General features: G+C 39.6%; 1 protein-coding gene across 6 annotated transcripts in view; it reads left to right on the plus strand.

Moving 5' to 3' along the window:
• The first annotated feature begins 203 nt into the window (after window positions 1–203).
• The window catches only part of gria4a (glutamate receptor, ionotropic, AMPA 4a), a 64,253-nt gene continuing 43,500 nt past the window's right edge, over window positions 204–20,956 (plus strand). For all 6 annotated transcript variants that reach the window (XR_003404515.3, XM_026943454.3, XM_026943455.3 and 3 more), the window contains exons 1-3: window positions 204–530; window positions 2,030–2,188; window positions 19,442–19,681. Coding sequence is in view for 5 of the 6 variants with exons in the window: in XM_026943454.3 (XP_026799255.3) it covers window positions 449–530; window positions 2,030–2,188; window positions 19,442–19,681 (481 nt within the window). In the remaining variant the exon portion in view is untranslated. The remainder of the gene's footprint in view (window positions 531–2,029; window positions 2,189–19,441; window positions 19,682–20,956) is intronic.

Consider the following 20,956-nt stretch of genomic DNA (forward strand, 5'->3'; position numbering starts at 1 on the left):
AGAGCTATTTGCAAATCAAAACAAAGAAAGAGAGACAGAGAGAGAGAGATGATGGAGAGAGTGATGATGGAGAGCTTAAAGAGGAAGATGAGTGAGCAAGAGCGCGCGCAAGAGAGCGCATGTCTAATCCTCCCGTGCAACCTCCAGAGTACACACTCCTTAACCATCCCTCTCTCTCTCTCTCTCTGTTCAGTGCTCGTGTCTCCGCGGATGTGGACAGTGCGGGCGCGCGCGTTTCCCCAGCCATGCTTAATGCTCCAAACTCTTTCTTTATTTCTTTGTTCTTACGTTATTATAATTAATACTCAATCCATCTATTGTTTTCTTTTCTTTCTTTTCTTTTATTATATCATATGATTCTCTCTCTCTCTCTCTCTCTCTCTCTCTCTCTCTCTCCGCTTCTCCATGTGACGGGTTTATTTGATATATTTTCTATGTGAATCTCTGCATGATGCGGATGGTCGAACCGGCGCTGCTCTTCGGGCTGTGGGCGCTCGCGCACGGGGCTTTTCCCAGCAGCGTGCAGATCGGTGAGTCAAACACACACACACACACACACACACACACACACACACAGAGCGCAGGCGCGCGCGTTTTAATTTTATTCCGCATATGAGCGCTTACGGCTAATTTGCACTCGCGCGCACAGAAACTCTGCTTTGTTTCCTTCCTTCATTCATTCAGTTTCACTGCAGTGTTTCTCTCTCTCTCTTTCTCTCTCTCTCTCTCTCTCTTCATTTCTTTTCTTTCATCCGTCCCTCTGTCTCACCCCCCCCCCCTTCTCTTCTTTTTTCATCTGTCTCTCTTCCATCCATCCTCTATATCTCCATCTTCCTTTCCTCTCATCTGTCCCTCTATCTCCTTAGGTCTTTCTCTCCTTCTCTCATCTGTCCCTCCATCTCTCTTCCTCTTTCCCTTCTTCTGTTATCTCCCCCCGTCTCTCCTTCTCCCATCTGACTCTCTCTCCTACTTCATCTCTTTCTTTCCTCTCATCTTCATCTGTCCCTCTATCTGTCCCTCTATCTGTCCCTCTATCTGTCCCTCTGCCCCTCTCTCTTTCTCTCCTTCTCTTATCTGTTCCACTATCTCTCTTCTCATATGTCCATCTTTCCTTCCTTCTCTCATCTGTCCCTCTGTCTCTTTACTTCTTTCTCTCCTTCTCTCATCTGTCCCTCTCTTTCTCTCCTTCTCTTATCTGTTCCACTATCTCTCTCCTTCTTTTTTTCTTCTCATTTGTCTCTCTATCTCTCTCTCACATTTACTGTCCTTCTCTCATCTATCATCTGTCCATCTTTTTTCTCCTTCTTTCTCTCATTTATCTCTCTTTCTCTCATTTATCTCTCTTTCTCTCCTCCTCTTATTTGTCCCACTATTTCTCTCTCTCACTCTTTCTTTCTTTCTCTAATCTGTTCCTCTATCTGTCCCTCTATCTTTCGATCTCTCTTTCTATCCTTCTGTCATTTGTCCCTCTGTCTCTTTCCTTCTTTCTCTCCTTCTCTCTGTCCCTCTATTTCTCTCCTTTCTTTCCTTTTATCTGTTCCTCTGTCTCTCTCTCTCTTTCTCTCCTTCTTTCATCTGTTACTCTCACACCCTCTTTCTCTCCTTCTCTGATCTGACCCTCTCTTTCTCCCCCTCTCCTTCATCTCTTCCTCTCTGACTCCAATTCTGCCTCTCTCTCTCTCTCTTTCTTTCTCCCTCTTTCTCTCAGTCATGCCACTGCTGGATCCTGATCAAACTTTGGCATCTCGCAAGATCTGCGGCTTTACATTCCATTGATTTTAGCACACACACACACACACACACACACACACGGCTCTCTCTGTTCAGCCGACTCATTGAGATGGAACGAGAGAGCAAGAGTGATAAAAATTAACAAGCTAAGTAGAGAAGAGCAGACACACACACACACACACACACACAATACTATAGTGTGGCAGATATATAGATCTGAGTGGAGTGTGTACAGTGAATATATTATACTGATGTTGTGTGTGTGTCTGTGTGTGTGTGTGTGTGTGTGTGTATACAGGCGGTTTGTTCATCAGGAACACGGATCAGGAATACACTGCATTCCGGTTGGCTGTGTTCCTCCACAACACGAGCCCGAATGCCACCGAGGCTCCATTTAACCTCGTCCCGCATGTGGACAACATCGAGAGCGCAAACAGCTTCGCTGTCACCAACGCTTGTGAGTGACAGCTGTCAATCATCTTGCATGACCTTCTAGCTGGGGGCAAGGTGGGGGCGGGGCATAAAGATGAGGCCTGGCTTTAAAAAAACATGTACATCACCGAGCTTGTGAAGATCATGATTATCTTTAATAAAGATGTGGGCGTGGCTTATACAATTATGGCTGTGATTCATAATGATGTGGGCATGGCTTATAAAGATCACAGGTGTGGTTTGTAAAGATGTGGGCGTGGCTTATAAAGATCACAGGTGTGGTTTGTAAAGATGTGGGCGTGGCTTATAAAGATCACAGGTGTGGTTTGTAAAGATGTGGGCGTGGCTTATAAAGATCACAGGTGTGGTTTGTAAAGATGTAGGCGTGGCTTATAAAGATCACGGGTGTGGTTTGTAAAGATGTAGGCGTGGCTTATAAAAGGTGATGACTAATAAGGTGGCAAGAGAGCATGCTTTATAATGATAGTGGGCGGCGTTTATTAAGGTGATTGGAAGAGTGTTAAAAGCAGAAGGGGAGTGGCTTATAGCAATGATAAGTGTTTAAAAAAGGTGTACAAGGTGTGGTTTATAGCAGTGATAAATGTTTTTTATAAAAGGTGTAGAAGGTAAGGGGCGTGGTTTATAGCAGTGATAAATGTTTTTTATAAAAGGTGTAGAAGATAAGGGGCGTGGTTTATAGCAGTGATAAATGTTTTAAAAGCTGTAGAAGATAAGGGGCGTGGTTTATAGCAGTGATAAATGTTTTCTATAAAAGGTGTAGAAGATAAGGGGCGTGGTTTATAACAGTGATAAATGTTTTTTATAAAAGGTGTAGAAGGTAAGGGGCGTGGTTTATAGCAGTGATAAATGTTTTTTATAAAAGCTGTAGAAGGTAAGGGGTGTGGTTTATAGCAGTGATAAATGTTTTTTATAAAAGATGTAGAAGGTAAGGGGCGTGGTTTATAGCAGTGATAAATGTTTTTTTATAAAAGGTGTTGAAGGTAAGGGGCGTGGTTTATAGCAGTGATAACTGTTTTTTATAAAAGATGTAGAAGGTAAGGGGCGTGGTTTATAACAGTGATAAATGTTTTTTATAAAAGGTGTTGAAGGTAAGGGGCGTGGTTTATAGCAGTGATAAATGTTTTTTATAAAAGGTGTAGAAGGTAAGGGGCGTGGTTTATAGCAGTGATAAATGTTTTTTTATAAAAGGTGTAGAAGGTAAGGGGCGTGATTTATAGCAGTGATAAATGTTTTTTTATAAAAGCTGTAGAAGATAAGGGGCGTGGTTTATAACAGTGATAAATGTTTTTTATAAAAGGTGTAGAAGGTAAGGGGCGTGGTTTATAGCAGTGATAAATGTTTTTTATAAAAGGTGTAGAAGGTAAGGGGCGTGGTTTATAACAGTGATAAATGTTTTTTATAAAAGGTGTTGAAGGTAAGGGGCGTGGTTTATAGCAGTGATAAATGTTTTTTATAAAAGGTGTAGAAGGTAAGGGGCGTGGTTTATAGCAGTGATAAATGTTTTTTTATAAAAGGTGTAGAAGGTAAGGGGCGTGGTTTATAGCAGTGATAAATGTTTTTTATAAAAGGTGTAGAAGGTAAGGGGCGTGATTTATAGCAGTGATAAATGTTTTTTATAAAAGGTGTAGAAGGTAAGGGGCGTGGTTTATAACAGTGATAAATGTTTTTTATAAAAGGTGTAGAAGGTAAGGGGCGTGGTTTATAGCAGTGATAAATGTTTTTTATAAAAGGTGTAGAAGGTAAGGGGCGTGGTTTATAGCAGTGATAAATGTTTTTTTATAAAAGGTGTAGAAGGTAAGGGGCGTGATTTATAGCAGTGATAAATGTTTTTTTATAAAAGCTGTAGAAGATAAGGGGCGTGGTTTATAACAGTGATAAATGTTTTTTATAAAAGGTGTAGAAGGTAAGGGGCGTGGTTTATAGCAGTGATAAATGTTTTTTATAAAAGGTGTAGAAGGTAAGGGGCGTGGTTTATAACAGTGATAAATGTTTTTTATAAAAGGTGTTGAAGGTAAGGGGCGTGGTTTATAGCAGTGATAAATGTTTTTTATAAAAACTGTAGAAGGTAAGGGGCGTGGTTTATAGCAGTGATAAATGTTTTTTATAAAAGGTGTAGAAGATAAGAGGCGTGGTTTATAGCAGTGATAAATGTTTTTTATAAAAGGTGCAGAAGGTAAGGGGTGTGGTTTATAGCAGTGATAAATGTTTTTTATAAAAGGTGTAGAAGGTAAGGGGCGTGGTTTATAGCAGTGATAAATGTTTTTTATAAAAGGTGTAGAAGATAAGGGGCGTGGTTTATAGCAGTGATAAATGTTTTTTTATAAAAGGTGTAGAAGGTAAGGGGCGTGGTTTATAGCAGTGATAAATGTTTTTTATAAAAGATGTAGAAGGTAAGGGGCGTGGTTTATAGCAGTGATAAATGTTTTTTTATAAAAGGTGTAGAAGGTAAGGGGCGTGGTTTATAGCAGTGATAAATGTTTTTTATAAAAGATGTAGAAGGTAAGGGGCGTGGTTTATAGCAGTGATAACTGTTTTTTATAAAAGGTGTTGAAGGTAAGGGGCGTGGTTTATAACAGTGATAAATGTTTTTTATAAAAGGTGTAGAAGGTAAGGGGCGTGGTTTATAACAGTGATAAATGTTTTTTATAAAAGATGTAGAAGGTAAGGGGCGTGGTTTATAGCAGTGATAAATGTTTTTTTATAAAAGGTGTAGAAGGTAAGGGGCGTGGTTTATAGCAGTGATAAATGTTTTTTATAAAAGATGTAGAAGGTAAGGGGCGTGGTTTATAACAGTGATAACTGTTTTTTATAAAAGGTGTTGAAGGTAAGGGGCGTGGTTTATAACAGTGATAAATGTTTTTTATAAAAGGTGTAGAAGGTAAGGGGCGTGGTTTATAGCAGTGATAAATGTTTTTTATAAAAGATGTAGAAGGTAAGGGGCGTGGTTTATAGCAGTGATAAATGTTTTTTTATAAAAGGTGTAGAAGGTAAGGGGCGTGGTTTATAACAGTGATAAATGTTTTTTTATAAAAGGTGTAGAAGGTAAGGGGCGTGGTTTATAGCAGTGATAAATGTTTTTTATAAAAGGTGTAGAAGGTAAGGGGTGTGGTTTATAACAGTGATAAATGTTTTTTATAAAAGGTGTAGAAGATAAGGGGCATGGTTTATAACAGTGATAAATGTTTTTTATAAAAGGTGTAGAAGGTAAGGGGCGTGGTTTATAGCAGTGATAAATGTTTTTTATAAAAGGTGTAGAAGGTAAGGGGCGTGGTTTATAGCAGTGATAAATGTTTTTTATAAAAGGTGTAGAAGGTTAAGGGGGAATGATTTGTGAAGACGATAGTTGTGGGAGTGGTTTATGAAGGTGTAGCTTTACGTGGCTTATAAATGTATTAAGTGTGGTTTGCAGAGGTGATGAGTAATTTAAAAAGCTTGAGGAGGGGCGTGGTTTATAATGATGTGACATGGTTTATGGGAGTGGTTTAAAATCAGAGTGCCAAAGAAGAGGTGGTGGTTCATAAGGTGAATATAAAGGTGTGTTTTTAATTGTAATTTTTTACTTATTTATTCATTTATTTATTTATTTGTTTGTTTTGTTGGTCAGTTTATTTGGGATTGTGTGAGGCGTGATGGCTCTGACACATACACACATACTGTACTTTTCTAAACATAATGTTATCGCTGTTTATTATTGAATGGATAAAAAGGTCAGTCAGATTTATAGCTGAGGTTGAGCTGAAAACAACAAACCCATGCTGGGGTTATTTAGAGAGCGTTAAAGAGTGTTATTTAACGTTAAATAAGGTAAAAATGGAATGTACAGCGAAGTACATGTAGAAGAGTCTGTATTAGCTCACAGGGCTGACATTATCGTAAGCAATGTAGGGACTTCGGTGTCATTCATGCACAAATATACGGAGACGTTTTTCATGAACCGTATTAAACAAGAAAGCACCATTTAATGTCATTTTAAGGCGATTAGGCTGGCAGATTCATAAAATATTATTACTACAGATAATGCAGATTGACACGTAATAACCCAGATGTACATTAGCATTAAGAAACAGGCCTGACTCTGATTAATAGTAAAACCATGACTGTGCCTTTTTACCAGATGTGTTTCATTCTAGATTAACTGCCTTTTAGGAATATACAGTACATCTAACAGCACTTTCACACTTATTAGTCCATTCGCTGAGTCTGAATCAGAGTGATATTAATACTTTTCATTTGTTTGCTGGTTTGAAGGATAAGCTGACCAAGCACTCAGCTGCTACGCTTACAGCTCACTTTGAGTGTAGTTAATTTATCATTTTATCCATTAAAAAAATCCCCAAAATAAGCAAAATTTTTTTCCTCTATGCAGAAAAAATCTTTTGGTGTTGACTCACTTCTGTAATTAGTATTGGTCTCAAAAGAAATTCCATTTTTTTGAGTGTATTTAGAGTTCAAAACACAAATTTTCTGTATTAAATCCTCATTGTGCTTGCTTTAATTCAACTCTAAAAATGTATTCCTCTGCTGGAGCGATAGTTCAGCTTGTCATATTTGTCGAAACTTTCATGTTGCTGTGTAGAGAATTATGAGATTGATTGTGCTGAGAAGGACACATGCAGCGCTGGGATCAAATGTGGCTCCGAGCTCAGAAAGAGACAGGCTTTATATCTAGATCAAAATACCCCAAAAATTCTGCCTCGCTAGGGATCTGGCTTTAGATTCGACCACAGTGCAGATTTAGTTCTTACATTACCATGAGGTCGATATGAACAGGACTGCTGTTGCTGACTGAGCTCTGTGTTCGCCAAATACAGATGGCCATTTGGTCTAGAATTATTACTTTTCGGGACCAGATATTGCCAAAATGATATATCTAATCCAAAAACACTTAAATTATAGTACCTCCCCAGGTGAAACGAATCCGGCTCAGGTAGGGGTTAATGCCACGGAGGACGTAAATCTGTGATTGCTTTCTAATTAGGTTAATGGAGGTATTGTGTGTGTAATATGCTGGGACAAAGGATGAATAATTTGTAACTTCTCAGCACTTACATTTACTTAGCTAGAATTTCTTCCAATGCAGTGTACAGTGTGTCGGCTAATCTGTGACAAATTTTTGGTTTTTTGTCGTTTATTTGTTTACAGAAAACCCTCCAGCCTCACCAGTCATAAGGTTGACGGACTTTACTATGGAAACCCACTAAAGCTCTAATGGACATGTAGAATTACAGCATTATTTTTTAATTTAAAAAACGTTATTGTATATAGTAAAGTAATTGTACTGTGATGATTAGTATTCACCTCCTCTGCTGACCTTTTTAACGCCAGAAAATCACTTTTTACAAATGCACCACTGAGCATTTGAATTCTTGATTCTGATTGGTCAGAAGGTGTCGATTTGCAGGTTTATATTAATGCACTCGTTAATCTGATCTCGCCAAGCTTCACCGGAAACATTACTGTCATGTCTTTACTGTACTGCCTGCCTCGAACTTCATTTCCCATCACCTTCACAGACTACAACCAGGTCACATGACTCCTGATTATGCACAACCTGTTTCAACCCCACAGTATATAAGGACGTACACAAAAAACCACTCGTGTCTTTGTGAAGCCTCGCTCCTGGTGAACGCTTGTGATGTTACTGAGCCTCGTTATCACGTTTGCTCTCACGGTTTTGATTCGTTGTTTGATTTGATGTTTTGTTTCTTAACATTGATGCTATTGGATGTTGTTCAATGATCCTGAACCTGACCTGCGCCTGTTTATGACCACGTTCTTTGGATTGTCTGTCGGTTCGAACCAAACAACCTCAGTGACACACTGACATTTGAAACATCAGCAGTGTGAAGCAACCGCAGCAGCAGGAACTAGTGTGAAAGACAAAGAAAAGGAGAAATGTCTGATAATTGCTGTAGTTCAGAAATGAAGGAGCTCTTGACCGTCCGCATTGATGACAAAATGGTTCATCAGACAAATGGTACAGTCTGGGTTTACTGGATGAGGTCATTCATGAGCAGACTCTGAGAACGCAGTGGAAGGAGATAGAAGACGCTGCTCATAAAAACGAGCTTAAAGTTTTGAAATAAATTCCATTAGATTAACAAAACCTGTCATTATTGATGTAGTGAATTTCTCTGTGAGAGGATGTGTATTTAGCATTTTTGGAAGGAGTCTCCAGTGTCAGCGTTTTGTAACAGTCAGAGGAAAAGCAGGAAAATTTCTTCAGGATGGAAAAGTTTGCGATTTGCGTTTTCTCTGTAACATGACACGTTGCGTTTTTTTTTTTTTTTATCTTATTAACATCAAGAGATGGAAAAAGAGAGGCTGTTGAGGGAACGACTGTTTATAGCTGCTATAACTCAGCTGAGAACAGGGACTCACTTGTTTTATGGATGTTCCACAGCCTTAAATTGAACTATAAATGAATAATGTGTGGGTCTTTAATAAACAATAATCGGCAGCGTTGGCAAGTTGCTGCGGTATCAGAGGAATAATACATTCCAGGATGTGCTGTTATAGTAAAAAATAATCTTTGGGGCTGTAATAGCGCATCATATAACTCCATCGTTTCTTATTTTCCATAACAGCGTGACCCATCGTGTTTTAATCCTTCCCTAACAGCCGCATTGTGATTTATTCCTTACTGTACATGGTAGACGTGTGTACAGGTGGGCGTGGCCAAGGTACAGATCCTTATACATCTACTATGGAAACATAAAGTTGTGAAATTTAACGAGGTCATTACTGTGTTGTAATGCAGTGAGGCTCTTGTGTGCAACATTCATCTCATAACGATGCACAATAATATGAATTTACTGCTTTACAGGAACAGAACAGATGTACACAGACTTCAGCAGAAGTCTGATGCAGTATCGTACCATTTACATTAACCTAGTACAGTGATACTTTTCCAGTACGGGTACCTCCAGTGCAACTCTAGTGTGTGTGTGTGTGTGTGTGTGTGTGTCAGTGTTAAGGTGGTGCATGTATTTAGTTTATTTTGGGCTAAATGTTACCATGACGGTAAGGAGAAGTGGTAATGAGGATATTTGCATTTTTTAATAATAAATAATTCATAATAAATAATTAATTTGAAAATCTAAAAGAATCATAACGTTAAGGTTAGAGTCAGGGTTTAAATACCACACAAGACTGTGTGTGTGTGTGAGAGAGAGAGAGAGAGAGAGAGAGAGAGCTTCATGCTGAACTGTAGAGAGGGGGAGGAAGTGAGAGTCAATCTCACATTACCCTCTCAGCTTGTGTGTGTGTGTGTGTGTGTGTGTGTGTGTGTTAATCGTTTCTCTGTGTTTCCTCAGGCTGCAGATGAGGAGGAGAAGGTGAAGATATTTTTCCCTCCATTTGCGCTTTTAATCTGTGCGAACAGAATCGATCTGAAAATGAGCGAGAGAGAGAGAGAGAGTGAGATAACAGAGATGGAGAGAGAGACACAGAGACAGAGACATGGATGGACAGGGAGACAGAGAGAGAGATGGAGAGAGGACTAGAGAGAGAGAGAGATTGAATTGGCCCAGAGTGACCTTCAGTCTGCTTAAAAAATGGCAAGCTGCTGTCTGTTACACACACACACACACACACACACACACCTAAAATCTGTTGTTTGTCCTCTTCTCTCCTCTAGTTGACACTAGTTGGATAGAGATAGAGAATAGACAGAGAGACAGGCAGACCGACTCAACAGAGAAGAAAGAAACAAACAATAAGGACAGACAGATAATGAGACAGACGGAGAAACACAGAGAGCAATAAAAGAAAAGAGACTGCTATACTGATAAACAGATATCCACCTTTTACCTGGCGTCCACGTTTTCCCATGATTCCCAGCTGAAGCTGGTTTTATATGTCTTTGTAGTGCAGTGGTACCATTAAGCGCATCTTTAGCATGTGTAGTTTACCTGGAACCAGGCATGCATTTTATCATAAAATCTTTACACTAAAAATGAATAAAATTGTTTTTAAAAGGTATATTATATCCACATTTCCAGGAGCAAGTCAAAGTATCTAATATTTCCTATTAGGAGAGTAACACACAGTAAGCACGCATGTCTTTGTGCAACCAGGCCGACGTTACGCAAAATGACCTTTTATTATAATAATACATTGTTGTGTTCTTTATGTAGGAGTTCCAAACCTCCGTAATGCACACACTTGACCTTTTTCATATTAATAAAAAAAAATAAAGTGATAACTTACACTTGCCAGGCGTGTGTTAAATATTGAGTTCTGTTACTGCTCTTTATTCCTTTTCCACCGAAACCATTTATGAGATGACACATCGTGTTATTTCCTTGAAGTCTTGGGAGATAATGACAGACCCTCTGCATGACGTGGAAATAGTGGCTAGGGAAGCGTTAGTGACTCTAATGCCATGGGGAGGGGGGAAAGATTTCACTGTGACTGATTAAGCATTCATGTCAACACTTCTCCTATAAAGAAGGAAATTTCCTCGCTGTATCCAGAGTCGAGTCCTACTCATGGGCTCGGAAATAGAAAATCGGTAAAAACAGAAGTAGAAAGGCAGTATGGCATCGACCGCGGGCTTTTCACGAACATCAGAAACCGTGATGATGTGAAAAAGGGTGACAGACAGTGACGGATAGACAGACAGGTAGAGGGGAAAAACAGACAGATGGACCAGTAGACAGATAGATAGCTTAGAAAGGCAGATAAGGAGAATCTTATATAGATATGTCCAATCTGTAGTAATTTACTACACACACACACACACACACACACACACACACACACAGAGTCATGTGTTCATGTTGTGTTTGTGTGCTGGTTTTAAATAAAGCTCTGGCGTTTTGGCAGGTGATTAATCAGTTCACACTGTGAGGTGTCTGACTACACTGACACGTGCGAACCCTGTCACCACTGCATGTGTGATGTGTGTGTGTAAGTGTGTGTAAGTGTGTGTGTGTCACTGTAATGGCTTAAATCAGCATTTAAGCATCTCTTGTTGCTGTATGATTAGCCGTAGTTGTATTGATCACATTAATCACTTCAAATGAGGTTTCATTTAACAATATGGTTTCCCTCCTCATTATTCAGCAGATTATAAAATAGCACTTGATGCAGCACGTCCTTCTTGATTTTATTTTTCATTATTTTTTCTTATATTCTGCAGCCAACAGGTAATTGAGTGAACTTCAGGTAGACACAAGATACTAACGAGATACTAACGCTTACATAAACCAGCAGTTACACATGGGGTCTGAATACCAATGTACATAATTTCTTTAATTAAGAAGTAAATATGTATACGGCACTGCGTCCTACGATCTACGAAGACATTAAATCGTATCTCCTGAGGTGCTGAAAAACCATGTTGTTACACTGTACACTATGGACTTGAGTGTCTAGTACCTGGATGTTTGTATCGCAGTAATGTCTTATATCGAACCCTAAACAGATGATGGATCAATACGCAGGTTCTCGTGTTCCTAGCATTAAAATTTAGCATGTTTGTAACCTTGCCATGGCGTCTACCTGCAAAGATCAGGTTGTGTAAGGAGGCAGTTTAACCAACGCAGAAGGAAAAACAGTCAGTTTGACGAAATGTCTAAAACCTTGCTAGCTAAGAGTGACTTCCTCAGAATTTTTTTTTAGCTAGTTACTCGTCATAGCGAAACGGACATAAGACTAATCAGTTCGGTTTGTACTTGGATAGCGGCATCATCAAAACAGAGAAGCGCACTTACACACTCTTTATAGATGACAAAGTTTAAATGATCTTATAAAAGAATTAATAAAAAAAAGAAAAGTAGTCAACAGAACTGAATGAATCAGCAATTATTTCTCCACTGATGTTAGATCAGTGAGACAACGATGAGGATTGTGTTTAAACGCAGCGAGTCTTTTTTTTCTACTTCAGGTGATGAGACATTATAAACTTATAACTCTTTAAATTTTGATATTAATGTTGTCATAAGTAGATCAGATTAAAATAGAGAGGTAGGCGTGGCATCTTTCAGCGGGATTTGAGCAATTTCTTTTTTAAAAATTGCAGTTAAATGCTAGAAATGTACTTGTCATTGAGATTAAAAAAAAAGAAACATACGTCAGTTCTGGAAAGTCTGTAATTTTAGAACTGTATACAGTATCGTAGAAAATGTTAAATTTAACCGTTCGCTCTGGATACCATTATTTTTTTCTGTATTTATTTATTTTCTTTGTTTTGTAGAGAGTTTCTGCGAGACGTGCGCTGGGGAGTCGAATTTTCCCTTTGAAACACACTGATGAAATGTTGTTGGTCAATTAAAATTCCAGCCGGCAGCTGATGATGTCATAACGCACTTAGGAACTGACCAATCAGCATCTTCGCTCAAACTCACACTCAGTGGAACTGAAACACTCTATTCACTGTGCGTGTGTGAATCAAAATGCTATTGGTGTATAATTAAATATGAGGATCAATTTCATTGTGAGGCTCATTTGTCACATGCACACACACACACACACACACACACACACATATAGAAAAGATTTGAAAATTGAATTAGACTCAGGTGCCTAAAAGAGAGACAGAGAGAAAGGGACAGAAATCATATTTGTTTTAACATTTTGCTATTTGCCCGTCATATACATCTGTTCATCTCCACACACACACACACACACACACACACAGACACACACACACACACACATTATGCTGATCAAACTCAAGATGCACATTTACCGGATGGTCCAAGCACCTCATCTGGCTGAATACTGGTGTGTGTGTGTCAGCAAGTGTGTGTACAAGGTTTCCTAGGCGACACATAAATGAGCACTTTCCCTGAACAGAAATAGTCGGGTGATTCATCTGACCGAGAAGAGGAGTGTCACTTCCACACACTTCTACACACACACACACACACACACACACACAAAGATAAGATGTTTTATAAGGTCATCTGTAATATAATCAGTTATTTACCAGCCGTGTGTGTGTGTGTGTGTGTGTTATATTAGGAGGTACGATACTGAGTTGATCTGGAAAGAATCTTGAAAAGATCTACACTCCAGGGTGCTATAATAAATGAAGTCTTGCCTCCGTGACCAGACAGGCGTAGAATAAAGCGTGGATTTAAGGCCGTGGTTCTCACAGCGGAGTCTGTGATCTACAGCCAGCAGGCTTCCTCGTTTTCTCATTATGTTTTTAAGAACTTTACGCTGGTCACCATTACTATATGTCACAAATTCTCACATCTCTGGGAACTCCAACTCCCAGAATCCCTGGCTCAAGACCACACTCATCACGTTCATTTTAATTACTCCCACCTGGAGCCATTTTGTGAAGTTTGTGTAGTTTGTGTAGTTTCAGCACATTGTTGCCAAGTGTTGTTTGCGCTACTCACGCCTTGCATTTATCTCAGAGTTTTGACTCTAGCTATTTTTTTCTTGATTTTTGCTCTCTGTTTATTTCTAGCTATTCTAGACATTAGTTTTGACCTTTTGCTTGTTGTGCTAACTATTTTTGCATGCTGCTTTTGTATCGTTTCTCACTTTCCTTTTTTAACCTTGTTATGCATTTAAAGGTCACTTTAGCTTTTATCGGATTGGTTCAATCTAAAGCTCCAAAGCTTCAGGTAGTTCTTGGTTGTGTTTATTGATAAACTGTAACTCTGAAGCAAACTCTAGAAGGTCGGACTTGAGAAACTAGATAACTTCAGATCTGTGATTTCAAAGCCAGTGACCGTAACCCTGCTGAGTTTGTTCCTGTTGGAGGAAGGCAACCAACCTGTGGGTTCTGTTATACGCTTGTATAACAGGGGATGAGTACTGGATAAATATTGGCAAACATCACAAATGTTGTTGAATCCAGTGCAATAGGTTGGTCATGCTGTTCCAAATCTTCTCTATCGGGGTGATAACATCTAATGCACAGAAGTGTGTAAACGCAGACATTCAGCTAGAAAGGGAGATTGTAACTGGTAAGATTGTGATAGTTGTATCCATGGGGCAAAAGCGCTTGTGGATAAAGATCAGCACATTATTGTGGGACATGAGAGCTGGAGGACTGGTAGTCCAGAACAGTGTTACTGTAGTGTTAAATTGGTGGGGTTTCAGGGCTCCTGAGTCATGAGTTTAAATCCTGATGCTGTCACAGCCATCCATAGCCGGGAGTCCAAGAGGGCAAAATTGGCTGTGCTCTGTGGGAGGCCTGGCATTCTCTCTCTCTCTCTCTCCCCTGTCAATCACAGTGGCACTAGACTATCACAGGCATTGGTGAGCTCATTTATGAGGAAGAGGGCAGATAGCTCCTTCCTCCGCATGTGTCACGCTTCTCTGTTTCGCAGCATGAGATGAAAAATTGGTTTAAAAAAAAAACAGCAGTGTTACAATGGACAGGAACAACATGGTAGCAGAGTGTGTAGCATTGCTGCCTCATGGCTCCAGGGTTCCAGTAAGAGTAATGTTTGCATGGAGTTTCACATGTTCCCAAAGGTTTGTTCCTCCAGGTATGTTTTCTCCAGGTTCCCTAGTTTCTTCATCCCTTCGAAAAACAGGCCAGTGGATTGGTGGTGGGTTTGGCTATGCTAAATTTCCTCTAGGTGTGTGTGTGTGTGTGTGTGTGTGTATGTACACCTTGTGATTGACTGGCATCCCATCCAGGATGTGTCCCCTCCTCGTTCCCAGGATAGACTCTGGACCCATTTACGGTTACTGAAGATGAATGAATGAGTACAGTGTAAAGGTAGCAGATCCATAGAGAAGTTGATATGAAGGTCTGGTCCTAAGCGGGATTGCAGCAGGTAGTCTTGGTGTCTCACAGCTCCAGGGCTCAGTTCGATCCTGAGCTCTCGTTCATGTCTCTGTGGACTACCACATGCAAGCTCGACCAGGATAAAGCGCTTGCTGAAAACGAATAATGAATTAGTGAATGCTGATTTAGGAATCTGGTTCAATATCGATCCTAGAGAACCCTCAATCTATGCGATCCTAGTGCCTACTTTCTTTCTTTCTTTCTTTCTTTTCAACTTTTAATGAGTTTGAATTTTGACAGGGAATTTTAATGACTGCCCCATTTCTCGTGTACGTTCTCCTGCGAACGATTTACAAATAAATTCGCCCGTTTCCAGCTTGATAAATGAGGCCCGTTGTCAGGTACTTCATTAACTCTGTGTACAGCGTAGTTAGTTGCTAATCGAAATCGACGCTACTGAGCATGCTCTGTGGCGGCCATGGTAACACTGAAAGGTTGCCATGGTTTGTGTGACTAGCTGCTATGATAGAGATACACACACACACAACCTCTGACTTTGGTTCTCTAAGTTTAAACATTACAAACACACACAGAAGGACACTGATGTTGCCCTTTAACCACATTAATCCTCCACCAGAGGGAAATTCCTACTCAGACAGAGGCAAAGTGTGTGTGTGTGTGTGTGTGTGTGTGTGTGTGTGTAACCAGATCTGTCTCTAGCTAGATGGGAAAATGAGAATTCAGAGTAAGGACAAAGACGAAAACCTCACACGGGAATGATGGATTCTGTCTCTCTCGCTCTCTCTCGCTCTCTCTCTTGTCTTTTATAACAATTTATTAGTTTGCGTTTGATACAGTTTTGACAAGAAATATACATACAGTATACAGTAAGAAAACACATACAGTAGGTTAGAAATAAATAAAAAAAATAGAGAAAGACAAAAAGAGAGAAACAGTTTTGTGAGAGATTATGGGAAAGCAATTGCAAGGTGAAATTTCTCTACTCCCCGACTCCACCTTCCAAAGCATGAGCCACGCTCTATTCTTTCTGCAAAGAAAGAAAGAAAAAAATAAACAAAGAAAGAAAGAAGAATACTATTATTAAGTTTTATTCCCATCGGCTGTGTTTTATCTATTTTTCCCACTGTCTTTATTTCTGACTGCCGGCATCAGAGACCACCTCACTCCCATCTCACTCCCACAGCGTTTCCGTTGAGATTCCAGTCCTGATGCAAATGTTTAGAACAGAAGAAAATCCCTTATTGCAGAGACAATAAGTCAAAGAAGGCAAGACATAAAAAGGTGTAGGAGGTTTTTTCATCCAAAAAAAAAAAAAAAAGTACAAGCGTGATGCAATGCAGTATAAGCAAAGTGGAGATGCTTTTCATAGCAAATGATGCATGAAGCTTGAAAACAAAAGCACCTGCACCGCAGCTGCTCTACAACTTCTGCTTGATAAGTGAAATAGACTCCCTGGTTCTGTTTCTTGAGATTTAAGCAACGTTACAGCTGAAGTATTAAAATATGTGAAATAGAGTAGCAGTTTAGCATGTTTAGTTTTGGCTTAGATTAGACTAATGATATTTGTAGGCTACTGCTTTAGAACAGTAGATAAAGTGAAACACAACTTAGTTGTATCTCCAAATTTTACAGTTTGTTCCATTCCTTATTCCTCATTTCAGTTTCCTGCCATTGAAAAGGAAACCATCGTTAAATTTGTCTATTATGTAAATTCCATTATAACAATAACCATTTTGGTGCAGTTCTTTAAGTAGCTAACCTTTCAGTCTATTTGGTGAGAAAAGTTTGCTATAAACGTGAAAAATGCTGGTGTGCTAAATAACTTGCTGATTTGCTGCCGCAATTAAAGATCGTAAACGTTGCGATTGCATAAGTATTCACCCCTACTCTTGTGGAACCACTAAAGTGCAATCAATTACCATCAGAAGTTACAAAATTCGTTGAATGGAGTTGTGTGCAATTAAAGAGTCAGGTGATCTCAAACTAATATACCTGTTCCTGGAAGGCCCAAGGGTTTGTTAAAGGACATATCTAAACAGACAGCATCATGGAGACCAAGGAGCTATCATGTCCAAGCTCTGGAAAAGTAGCGTTTGAACAACACACAGAGCTCCATTAAATGCATTATTAAGTAATGGAAACAATATGGCACATCTGCAACTCTGCCTTGAGGAAGCTGGCCACTAAGTGAGTGACCAGTTAAGGAGGGCATTAGTCAGAGAAACAACCAAGAGCCCAAGGGTAACTTTGAAGGAGATGCAGAGATCCACACCTCAGACTGGAGAAGCTGGACATCCAAAGCCCAGACACTCCACACAGCTTGACTTTGTGAAAGAGTGGCGAGACAAAAAGCCATTCTTTAAAAAAAAAATATGTGAAATTCCATTTGGCGACTTAGCACACATATGTGTGTTTGCCTTGGCACAAAGCAGTACATTTGAGAGAAACTCAACATTGCTCATCTCCCTGAAAACACCATGCTTACAGTGAAGCATGGTGCTGGTTGCATCACGTTGTGGGAATAGCTATCATCAATAACATGATCAATAAATATCTCCATCACTGTCACCAGTGGGATCCATAATAACGCAAAGAGGAAAGATACGCAAGAGTTGGTGTTGGTAGTTCCAGTATTGGTAGTGGCAATAACCCAGGAAGTACCAAAAGTACCGAACAGACACATACTGGTAGAGCAAGAAAAAGTACCGATCACTGATTGGTCAAATTGCAATTACAGAATTGTCCTGATAATCTCTCTGGCTATCAGTGGCAGGTTGATCAGAGGGGCAGTTGGGGCAAGAGCCCCATCATATAGATCAACCATTCAAGAAATATTAATCTTCCTAAAGTCTTCATTCACAACTCCATGCATTGTGTTACTATTTAATAGATATACAGTAAGTGGATGTTCCATTGATTTGCTTACCTTTCTAGATCATGGGGCAACACACTCACTGCCCCATTTAGCTCCATAGGGTGATTATTGCACCTAGTGGTCAAAATGGGGACTGCAACAAGTGCTAAAACAGAGGTGTGTTGTGGAAGGAATCACGCTGTGAACATGTTCAGTGGAGGAGGAGCAGTGGAGGTTTAATAATACTCTGCAGCCACCAAGATCTTTTTTATAGCAAATAACTGGAATTAAATTGAATGCATTTTCTGCAAACAAAGGCAAAGTGTAAGTCCCGATAGTGTATCTATAATGTCGAACATTTGTATTGTATATTGCAAAGACTGGATTATGGAGTGGTTGAGCATCAGAAATTAGAAAAAGACCTTGTTTCCCATGCAAATGTTGAGAAAAAGAAGGAAAAACATGCCTCCATTTTCCAATGCCTAACTTTTTTGGTGTGTCAAAGCCTCTCGACATAATTTAGATTCGACCAAAATCTATGGTCACGAGTCGCTGCTGCTGGCTATAAACACTTTTCCACTGGTCAGTGGCACAGCAATCTCCAGTTATCACCATCACAATTCTCTCCTACGATGTAATATTTGTGTTATCCATTTACATTATGGGCAATAGAAGAGAATGTCATTCTCTCTCTCTCTCTATCTCTCTCTTTCTCTCTCTCTCTCTCTGCCTCTCTCATTCCTTGCACTGAGATAAGCACACTTTACGGAGAATTCGCACTTGTACCTGACTTCTTAGGGTTGATAGAGGTCAAAGTGCGTATAAGCTCAGACGGATGATGTCATGGGCATGTAGGGTAAAACCATTTTTAGAGTGAGAATTTTAGCAAGAAACACACACACACACACGCACACACACATGCTGCTTAAGGCAGTGTTAAAAAGGTTTGTCACCTCCCGCTCCCTGTAGGAAGAAACAGTGTTAACTGTGTTAAGAGAGAACAGAAAGATTGACAGGAGGAGAGAGAAACGAAGCGAGAGAGACAGAGTGTGAAAGATATATTTATACCCAGGTGCATTTTATATGGTACGTAGTCACTTACTGTCCGTCATCTGTTGCCATCATGTGATCACAGCTCACCAGATACCAAATATTATTTGAGTGCCAGATTTTTCTCAACATTCCAGCGTCATGGATAAGATAGTGTACATGATTCTCTAGTAGGGAGCACTCAGTTTTCCTTAAAGCAGCAATGACGCATCACCATATTTTACTGTGGCTTTGGAAGCTTTTTCTTGTCTTTAGCCCCTTTTTTTCACCAAACATCCACGACACATGATTCTAATTATAGTTTCGAGGAAAAAGGTCTTCCAAACAGCTTACTGGCATGAGTGAGGTTTTTAAGTAAGGAATGCTGTTATAGGAAAATAATCAACGACAGGGCAATGTAACGCAGCGTGATATAAAGCAGAGTTTTCTTTACCACGATGAATTGATTATTTTCCTATAACAGCACTTCCCAGCATGTCTTTTATTCCTCTTACGCCACAGCAATTTGCCACAAAAGGTTTTAAAACTCGACAACCTAAGGGTGCCAATAGTTCTGAAATTGTCTGTATGTCTTACAGTGTTATCTCTCTCTCTCTCTCTCTCTGTCTGTCTGTCTCTTTTGGCAGTCTGCTCTCAGTACTCGCGAGGTGTGTTTGCGATATTCGGTGTGTACGACAAGCGCTCCGTCCACACACTCTCATCGTTCTGTGCGTCCCTGCACATCTCACTCGTCTCCCCGAGCTTTCCAGCAGACGGAGACACTCAGTTCCTGATTCAGCTCCGCCCCTCCCTCCGCGGCGCCTTACTCAGCGTCATCGACCACTATGAATGGACTCGATTCGTCTTCCTGTATGACACGGACCGAGGTGACACACAAACCTACACACAAACACATATTTAAAAAATATACCAGTAATATTACCACCAAATTATTATTTCATGTCCATGTTCTCATGCTCCAGTAAATGACTGAGATTAATTCCCAATAAACACACAGTGTATAACAATTAGCGTATATAAACTGGTAAACAATTTAAGGGCATTTTTTATGGGTACGCAAAACAATAGAAGGTTTAAGCATGTACAGCTATGGGAACTTTTACTGCGACTGAAAGGAAATGGTGTTTTTTTTTTTTTTTTTTGGTCTGTGCGCATTTGAGTTGCATTTGAGTTAAATCTGAGTAGGAAATGTAATTTTACAAATTTACTGTGGGTTCATATCATTTTGTAGACTAGATAATGATACTTTTATTGAATTTATTTCAAAGACACACTCTTCAAAAATGGCAGCTAATTCAATTTTATTGTAATTTCAAAATAATATTAAAATCCATTCTCTGTTCTAAAATCCTCGCTTTTTTTAAAATGACATTTATCACGTTGCTCCACTCTTGATTGTTTTGGATGTTGCAGAGAGGAATTTACAGTACAGTAATTACGTTGGTTTTTTTTTTGTTTTTTTTCTGTGAATGCTTGTTTAATGAATGAGATTTTACTGATGTTATCTGTAAAAAAAAAAAAAATGAATGACATTTATTCAGAGCCCCCATAGGTCCTTTAGCCAATGATTCATTTGCAGCATTCCAGCATTAATGCTTTGCCATTTAGAACGAGGCATAAATAATAAATATGGCCCTAGATTAAACCGTTATTTATACTCGTTGTCATGGTTACATTTCAAGTTGCTTATAGTTTCAAGAATTTTTGACTGGATCTAAGATCGAGGTTAGAAGAAAGCTTAACGTGGAGTCTCTTTGCATTGTAATGCCGAGTGTGTTGAGTGATCGTCTCAGATTTAACACAGTGGCTCTCTGTAATGGTGGGCGTGGCCTTGTTGTGTGTCGCTGGGGTGTAAACAAGTACTGTTTTATCATTAAGCACAAATGCTGCTCTGTTGGACCCTGCCTACCAGATTTGTAAACCAGTGTGACCACACACACACACACACACACACACAGACACACACACACAGTCTCATTAGCAAAGGCACACAGCAGGAAGGTGATATTCATGCCACGTCAAGTCTAATCGCAGCTGCTCATCATTCATCCTGATGTAGTGTTTCTTAATGAAGCTGACCACACACACACACACACACACACACACACACACACACACAGAGCTATACATTCACCAAGAAG

This window comes from Pangasianodon hypophthalmus, chromosome 14 (assembly GCF_027358585.1).
Source record: "Pangasianodon hypophthalmus isolate fPanHyp1 chromosome 14, fPanHyp1.pri, whole genome shotgun sequence".
In the NCBI taxonomy this organism is placed as follows: domain Eukaryota; kingdom Metazoa; phylum Chordata; class Actinopteri; order Siluriformes; family Pangasiidae; genus Pangasianodon; species Pangasianodon hypophthalmus.